The sequence below is a fragment of the Excalfactoria chinensis genome, chromosome 1, assembly GCF_039878825.1.
Source record: "Excalfactoria chinensis isolate bCotChi1 chromosome 1, bCotChi1.hap2, whole genome shotgun sequence".
NCBI classification, from domain to species: Eukaryota; Metazoa; Chordata; class Aves; order Galliformes; family Phasianidae; genus Excalfactoria; species Excalfactoria chinensis.
This window is the reverse complement of record NC_092825.1, coordinates 100373260-100382124: the sequence shown is the minus strand read 5'-3', so window position 1 is coordinate 100382124 and position 8865 is coordinate 100373260. Positions and strand designations below refer to the sequence as shown.

The following is an 8865-nucleotide window of genomic DNA, read 5'->3' as shown; positions in this document are numbered from 1 at the left end:
CTGCAGATTACTTTTAAGAAGCTCGTAAAGAAGTCAACCCTATGAAATGTGATTTGGCAGGAAATTATTTATCTCTCAAGTTTCCTTCTCAGCAAGATAACAAACCTATATCCGCTTGGTTTTATTTAGTTCCTTGCAACAGCTCTTTTTCAGTTCAGCTTCTTTTACTGAGGATGATTTATTGTCTCTCTACTTTTGAGCCAGTGCTCTAACACCTTGGTGGCAATGTTATTTGCATTACGGTAGTACCTAAGAGTGAATCATCCCTTTTCCCCTGAGATAGTCGCTGGAACCGATAGTGTTATTCCTGAGTCCTGATTTTGATGTTACGTCACTAGCAACACAAAGTCAGCATACAGGAATAGCACGTGCCATGTATGTGCATGCACGTCTTTCATGCAGGGGACAACAGTGCTTAATTCTCTTGATTCCTGTGTTAACTTCCCACTGACTTTCACAGTAGCTCTATGCATGCAAGCTGTGCAGCCAGTAGATATCCGAGTGCAGATAGTTATACAACAGAGGAGGGGAACAATGTGCAAGACCTGTGCTTGAGGACACTAACGTCAGGAGTGCTTTAATCAGCTGATTTGGTTTATTTGTTCTGTTTTGTTTAGATCTGCAGCCAGAGTGTAAAGGGAAAATGGCTTTTAGCAACCACACAAATGGCAGTTCGATCATGCCGAAATTATTCCATATGTATGTGGAGCAAAAGAAGACCCTTCGATTCAACAACCACAGCAACCCAGCCCTGGAGATGCAGGAGGAGTTAATGGCATCTTTCTACATCCTCATCATTGTTGGTTTTTTTGGTTTTCTTCTGTTTGTCATGATGCTCAGCAACATTGTTTCCAGCAAGCCTGAAAACTACATTGACTATCTCTATTCTGGAAAGTTTAATCCTCAGAGAAGCAAGGTGGAGCTTTCAGGAAAGGAGAGCAAAGACACTTTCGTTATCATCAACAGTGCTGCCTTAATGGATCTGCAAAAGCAGGACATCAAGTATATCACTGGACTGGAGGCAACGAGCACAGATGCAGTTCTGAGGAATGTATGAAATTTCTTTTTTATTGTTACTATTCTGTTGTGCACGAGGAGCTCCAATAGGGATATTTTTTCATTTATGAAAGTGAGAAAGGAGAAGTTGTGCCAGAGCAGATACAGACTGGTCATGTGCAAGCTTCTCACAAGATAACTGTGAAGGTTCCCAAGCACAACGAGCAACCTCTGCTATTTCAGCCCTGGTCCTTTGGAGGACAGGCTAGGAATGAAATCCTAACTGGCCTACCTCCTTCATGACTGCATTTATCATGTGCTTTTCTAACTTCCCTCTCAGGAAAATGGAAGACTGTTGCTTCAAGCAGGGCATTCTTTTTAGTTGGGGGCATTGCTATTGTGCCTGTTTGCTGTTATTAGGGATTTATTTATTTGAGAAGTTGGAGCTGTCATTGAGCCCATTGGGTTTGTGCTCCGCAAGCAGAGAGCTGCAGCAGCCTCTGCATCCACACACACCACCATGCTGGGCAGCCATGGAGCTAAGCCCATGGTCAGCCTTCTTGAAAGGGAGGTTACTTCAAGGGCCTTGAGGCACACACAAAACTTGAACTTATTTGCTTGCTTGGCAGGCTTGGTCTGCAGTGGGTTTTTGACATTGGTCATGCATTTCTTAACAATGTTCTTCCTGCACATTGAACCTTTCCCATAGTCCAGGACAATGAGGTGGTCCAAGACATCCTGATGTCTCCCCAAAGCCTCCGGTAGGACTTACCTGTCCAACATCAGGACTTAAGAGCCACGGCCTTAGGGCTGTGCTGCTGTTGCATCGGTAATCCCAGACTGATTCCTTCAGTCTAGTGCTGATCCCTTCAACATGAAATCCCACAAGCCCCCAGCCTCTGCTGCTTCCTTTGGTGGTAGCCAGTAAGCAGGAGTCTGGCATGGCAGCTTGAGGGTTCTTTCTGCCTTGATGCTGGGCACCAAGCCTCAGTAGGTACAAGATGCAGAAGCCAAGTCCTGCAGAGCCCTGACACACAGGTGCTGAGGACAGTAGCTTTGGAGAGGCACTCATCAGCAGTGGACTTCAGCTTGCATTTACTGATCCTTGCATTCATTGGAAAAGTCTCAGGGGTCTGGAAACTATTAGTGAAAGTACACTGAGAACATGAGGGCATTTTGAAGCAAAAATCCTATTAAGTCCTTTATGTGCCTGTGGGGGTGATGTTGCTGGTTCTATTCATACACCTTTGTGTATCCATGTGTTTTTATTTTTGTTATTATTAGGAAGAAAGTTCTCAACAGTTGGGTACTCTGAAAAGCATTCCTTTCCTTTTCTCCTCTAATTTTTCTTCAGCAGGCTGTTACTAAATCCATAGCTTCGTGTTTGCTATTTTTTCTGTTTTTAATCATTTACTGCCACAGTGAACTGTTATTATTGTGAGTTTTTTGCCACTTTTTCCTGGAAATAATTTACTTCATGTGGCCCATATCCTTAAAGGGAATTTCCACAGCCTGATCTTGTAAGACACATTTCAAGGCTGATGCTTCCAGCCGGTAGCCAAGATGAAATCCATACCTCTCTCTTGGCTTTCCACACTTCCTGCTTGAATTCCAGAGATTCAGCTTTCCAGTGTAGGCATCTCCTTTTTTGGACAGGTGCACATTCCTCAGACAGTGCCTCCATCAGAGACTAATTAGGCAGTTCTGTCAGTTTTGGTCCCCGTTACCTTTGGCTTCATCACGGCTTCTGGCTTAATAGCTGCGTGCTTTGAACCATAATCTGCTATGTATGCTCACTGCTCCTGACTGCGCTTGGTAACCATGCTCCCATTACCACAACTTAGCTATTCAGATCTTAAAAATTAGAGGTGTTTTGAAGGTGGAAAAAGCACTTGCAGTTCCAGATTTGTTCCTTCTACTCAGCATGAGTGTTTTTCACAAGAAGGCAAATACTGCAGTCCTTTTTGAAGAACGATAAATGGCTGGCTGCTGCCAGCACTGAGAAGAGACTTTAGTCTGGCTTCTTGCAGCAGTGACAATTTCTCCTGCTTTGTAGACTCAGTTTATCTATTTTCCAGTCACAACGGTGTCAGCAAGCAGTATCAGATCCCTTTTTCCATGAGTGTTTGATACAAGCTTCAGACATCCATCACTGCACAGAGTTCTGTGCAGAGAAGTTTCACCTCCTTCAGCAGTGGCCTCTGCTTTTCATGACAGGCTGATGCAAAGGAAGTGCCAGAACAGAGGGTGAACTCCAACTTGCTGTTTGTCTCCCTAAATCTCAGCTTCTGGAAACTAATTTATTGCTGATGTATGGCTGAACTGTTGATTGATATACTCTGGGTCTCCCCTTGGGAGAGCCTGTTCCTGCTCACATCGATCATCTGCTCTTGCAATCCGGGCATGCAGGAGAGGTGGGCCCTTCCCCAGCCTGTGCTCACCATGCAACAGGGTCTCTACACTGTGTACTGAGCACTTGAATTAGCCTGAGCATTGGTCATGGATCCAGTGTCTCAGTCTCCATCCCAAATTGAGGCACACTCATCAGCTCTATGCCAGCTCCATACTGGGTTCAGATCCCAGGTGTGATCCTCCCATTCTGTGCTCTGTGAACAAAACCTCTCCATGAAGGATGGGTGGGAGCTGATGCTCTACTGAGTTTCTTCCATCTGGAAGAATGTGGGAAGAATGGGTCTCCCTGGCCTGTGGGACCAGGAACTTGAAGTGCCAGCTGAGTGCAGCTTCAGTCTCTGTGTTGAGGGAGCTTGTGCATTGATCCAGGACATTCTCACAAGCTGCAGTTAGTCTTCCCAAATGGTTTGAGTGGTAGTGAATCAATAGGGATGAGGTGTCTTCCTTTTGGTCTGACTCAGCAGGGGCAACACATTCCCTTCTGCCTGGTACTCCTGGGGGGTTTGTAAGGCAGCTGCAAATTGTACCCTGCCTTGCTGAGCTCTTCTGTTCTTCATCTTGGTAGTCAAGTGCCATTGGGCTTTGAAAAAGTTTTCTTTCCCTTTTCCCTTCCTTATTTCAGCATACATGATATTTCAGCCACATCCGCTAAAGAGGTTCAGCTCCTGAAGATGCCCCATTCCTACACACTGCAGGCAACAGAGGGAGCTGTGCCTCTGATGTCACCAATGGGGAAGTGTTAAGCTCAACGTTGGTGGAGAATCCCTAATGCAGGAAACCAAATTTCATCACTTTTCACAAGCTGTCTGACAGTTCTTTGTGGGAATCCTCTAGCAGTTGTACTAATTCTGTTCTGAGAAATCTGGCTCTGTTACTTGAGATATTGGCCCCACTTATTTTCCGAATTTTCTACCTTTCTCTGTGTTTCCATCCTTGGGCCATCACTGATTTGGGCAGGTGCTTCTCTTGTAGGTTCCATCATGGATCCAGAGCTAAAATGACATATTTCTGGAAATTCTCTTTTGATATCAGAAGCACTGCTTTGGTGTGAGACTTTAGCTGGTGCTCAGTGCCATCAGGCAGCCACGAGTGAAAACAGATTATTTAAATTGGGAATGGCATATTACTGGGGGAAAAAAGCACAAACAACACAGATTTCCCATAGAATAATATTCTTAAGTACTAGGCTTTAGGTTGTTGTTTTTGTTTTTAATCTATCTTACGTGACATTTTATTTAGATAAAAATAAAATATTAAATTTCAAATTCAGCAACTTAATTTCAGCTGCCACTCTTAGCATAAACGAGCAGCAGAAACACCTGCTGTTTGCCTCGCATCATACCCACCGCTGTTTGTATTTCATTACGTTCCGTATTTCATGATGTTTTTATTCTGGATTTTAAAATAAAAGATTTGTGATGATTTCTAACTCGTGCAGATGTGGTGGCTGGTAACCTAATAAGATAATTACTACTGAAATGGGTAATTGGTGTGTAACCAATAATCACTATCCTAATTGCTTTGTTAATAGGGACTTTGTTTGTGGGTAATTGGTAAATTTGTCGTTTTGCTAAGCAGAACAATTAAGCTCTGTACAGCACCCAGAAAGAGCGTGAAGAAAGGTGAGGCCTCCACCTTCTTTCGATGGGGAGCTGGAGGCCGCTGAGTCTGGACACCTTGTGAAACACTTCACAGCCCACAGAGATGTGGGCTTGTGTCTTAGACTACCGCCTTCTGTCTGCTGTCCAAGTGATTTTAATAGCACTGAGGTGCTGGTACTATGAATAATTGCTTTTTAAAGCAGGTTAGCAGATGGATTTCTAGGTTCATGATGGGAACAGAGCAGAACCCAGTTCTCAAATAATTCCTCTGAGCAGGAGGTGAGAGCAGTTCATCACTCCTGTCTCACTAAATGTCAGCAGCTAGCACTATCATTCGTATCTTTTTATCCACTAAGGCACAGGCCAGTTTGTGAGGACTGATGGAAGCAGGGCTCAACAGAGTCACAGGCACAGTGGTGCCACCTGACAGGCTGGGAGGAACACAGTGTCCTGGGGCAGCAGCAAAAGGCAGTGCCACAGACCTTGTTCATCCTCCTAAGTAGAAAGGCTGGCCTGTGGCTCCTTCATCCATCTTGCCAAGTCCTTTCATTGTCACATGAAAGCCAAAATAGTCTTTGTCCCTTAGCTTTTGACCTAATATTGCAAAAATACAAGAGCCTGGAGAGTCAGAGGAACACTTTCAGGACTGTTCTCTGTAGGGAGCCTAATCTCAGGAAGATCAAACCCAGTTTTCCCAGACAACTGCAGTTATACCTTCATGTGTGGTCCAGTTGAGAGGATGACCATGCTTTTGAAACAAGCCTCCTGATGGCTGCAGCTGTCCTTTGCTTTGCGTCACAGAGCAGCCTAAGAGCACGCAAATCAGTTGGGCACCGCGGCCTTCATTTCCTGGGGAGCCCACTGGGGACAGCAGCCGACTACTGCTTCTTGACCCTGTTTGGAGTTAGGACAGGCCTCAGAGGGATGAGGTAGGCAGTGTGGGAGAGCCTGGCATGGCCTGGAGACCTATGGGACAACCTTGGTGAGAGAGAAGAGAGGGGAGGAGAGGAGAGGAGAGGAGAGGAGAGGAGAGGAGAGGAGAGGGGAGGGGAGGGGAGGGGAGGGGAGGAGAGGAGAGGAGAGGATTGGAGAGGAGAGGAGAGGAGAGGAGAGGAGAGGAGAGGAGAGGAGAGGAGAGGAGAGGAGAGGAGAGGAGAGGAGAGGAGAGGAGAGGAGAGGAGAGGAGAGGAGAGGAGAGGAGAGGAGAGGAGAGGAGAGGAGAGGAGAGGAGAGGAGAGGAGAGGAGAGGAGAGGAGAGGAGAGGAGAGGAGAGGAGAGGAGAGGAGAATTACCTCACTCTGGCCCCTGGGGATTCTGTCTGGATGCTACCACAATTACTTCCCTGCCTTATTTCTTACTGGCGTCTACTGACAATCAGAAGATAGTTAAAAAGCAAAAGAAACAAGAGAGAAATACCATTTTTATGAGACTATCTCAAGGATGGCAGGCTTCAACACATTTACAATTTAGTAAGTCCTCTCTGGAGAGGACAGAAGGAAAGGACACTTTCAGTACAGGCAACAGGGGATATGATCTGCAGTTCCAGTGGGTGTCATGGATGGGTTGTTGGTCATAGGCACAAAAGAAAATTACAGAATGGTACAAGCAACCAATAATTCCGGTAGAACTACTTGTGTCAGCTTACACTCCTGATTTATCAAGAGGAAGTTATATCACAGTGTGAAATACTAATAAAGACAAATCAGTATTATTTCGTGGTGCATTCTCATGTGACTATGAATTGTAGATTCAAGCAGGTTTTTCATGTTTACAGTCTGATGTTGCTATCTTTCTGCATCTGATTAACAGTTAGGTCACACATGCTTCTTTCTGGGGGTAAACCATTCATCTTTGTTGTTGTTGAACCCAGCAATCAGCCAAACACCTCACAGCCATTTGCTCACTTCCCACCTTTGTGCACCAAATGAGAAGGTGAAATGACTCTAAAAACCGGATTCGTTCTAAAAATACATCACCCTGAAGTGCTGTCAGAGGCATCAACAATTTCTTCCCCCTCCAAAGCCTGAAGATGTGCTTGTTGAACTTGGTGGACCTCCCACGGCTGGCTGCAGTGTTGGGCTCCAGGCACCCTATACCTGTTGCATACAAGACAGTGGCTTTATGATCAGTCACCAGGAAACCTCGGAGTTGCTGTTGAATGGGTGTGACGTCACAGGCACTATCGGGGCAACCACACACATTGTGAGCTCAGCAGCTTCCAACTCCTGTATCCCTTTAAAAGCCAACATGCAGCGCTTCGTAAACCCGCTTCTCAGGCACACAGTTCCTAGGGGATGCTTTGATGATGCTTCAAAGACACAGTGCTTGCAGTATTTAAGAGCTCTGAGGGCACTGCAGCGTAATGGTTTCAACACTATCTTCTTAGGGGAAACAAATATTCCAGAAAGTCTTATAACAGGAGAAAAAATAGCTGAGGATGCCAGCCTACGATGGCCAATATGGACACTTGTTCATGCTGGCAGCAGCCAAGGGTGGGTGCCATGGAATTACAAACTGCTGTTAAGAAATGAACTCTCCAGTCAAAATCAGAATGGTGTCTTTCAGGAGTTGTGTGATTCTCTGACCACGTCCTATGGGAAATGCGTAATTGTGACAAGAGATAAAAGACAGCTGACAGGTGTAGGGGCAAAGAACAGCAAGGAGCAGGAGATGGGATTGCTGCCTTCAGTCCCACCAGTAACCTACATGTCCAGCATCAAGTGTTGCCCTGAGACTGCTAGAGCCAATGGCCATGAGCTTCTTGCTGTGCCTCCATCTTACACCTACCTCTATCCAATGGATGTTGCCTGGTCTTCTCTGAAATGGTTTATTATAAACAACAGGAGGGACTTTGCCCTGAGGTCTGTTGAGCATACCCACTCCTACAGATGTATCCTCTTCAGTGATCTGATTATTAAAGGAATAGAGAAGATGACCCCGAACAAATGGAAGATAGTGATTAACAGAGTGAAGAAATGGGAAAACTACTACCTTGACTCACTTTCTTAAATGGTTCTGCCTATTTTCAGGCCTCAGATGTGCTTAGATACTGGTTCCTGCTCTGGTGATCCCTTTTGTGCAAAGGATACAAACTTTAAAAGCAATGTCAATTGTACCAATAAAAGAGATCGTTTTAAATCTGAATGTCACATTCCAGATGTTTTCCAAGACTAGGCTGATATGTGCTACACTTGCACCAGGAAGTGACAGTTCATTTCTCTTATTGCAAAAAAATCACAGTATCGTAGAACCATTAAGGTTGGAAAAGACCTCTGAGATCACCTCTTCCAACCAGCAACCCATCTCCATCATGCCCACTAACCATGTCTCCCAGTGCCACATCCACATGGTTCTTGAACAGCTCCATGGACAGTGACTGGTCCAGTGCCTCACCACTCCTTCTGAGAAGAAATTGTTCCTAATACCCAACATGAACCTCCCCTCCTGCAACTTGAGGCCATTCCCTCTCGTCCTATCAGTGTTACCTGGGAGAAGAGGCCAACACCTGCCTCACCACTGTCTCTTTTCAGGTGATTGTAAGGAGATTAAGGAGATATAACATTTCCTCTGAGCCTCCTCCAGACTGAGCAAATCCATTTCCCTCAGCTGCACCCCATCAGACTTGTGTTCCAGATCCCTCGTAGCTCCATTGCCCTTCCCCTGGACATACTGCAGAGCTTCAGTGTCTTTCTTTACCGAAGGGCCCAAAACTGAACACAGTACTTGAGATGCAGCCTCACCAGATCTGAGTACAGGGGTATGATCACCTCCCTGCTCCTGCTGACTGCGCTATTTCTGATACAAGCCAGGATGTCATGGATTTTCATGGCCACTGGGGCACTCTGCTTGCTCATGT

At 45.6% G+C, this 8865-nt stretch overlaps 1 protein-coding gene across 1 annotated transcript; it reads left to right on the top strand.

Annotated features, from left to right (window-relative positions):
• The first annotated feature begins 7256 nt into the window (after positions 1–7256).
• On the top strand, positions 7257–8018 carry C1H21orf140 (chromosome 1 C21orf140 homolog). Its single transcript, XM_072327199.1, has one exon. It carries the CDS (start codon positions 7257–7259, stop codon positions 8016–8018), a length of 762 nt encoding a protein of 253 aa, XP_072183300.1.
• Positions 8019–8865: the final 847 nt, after the last annotated feature.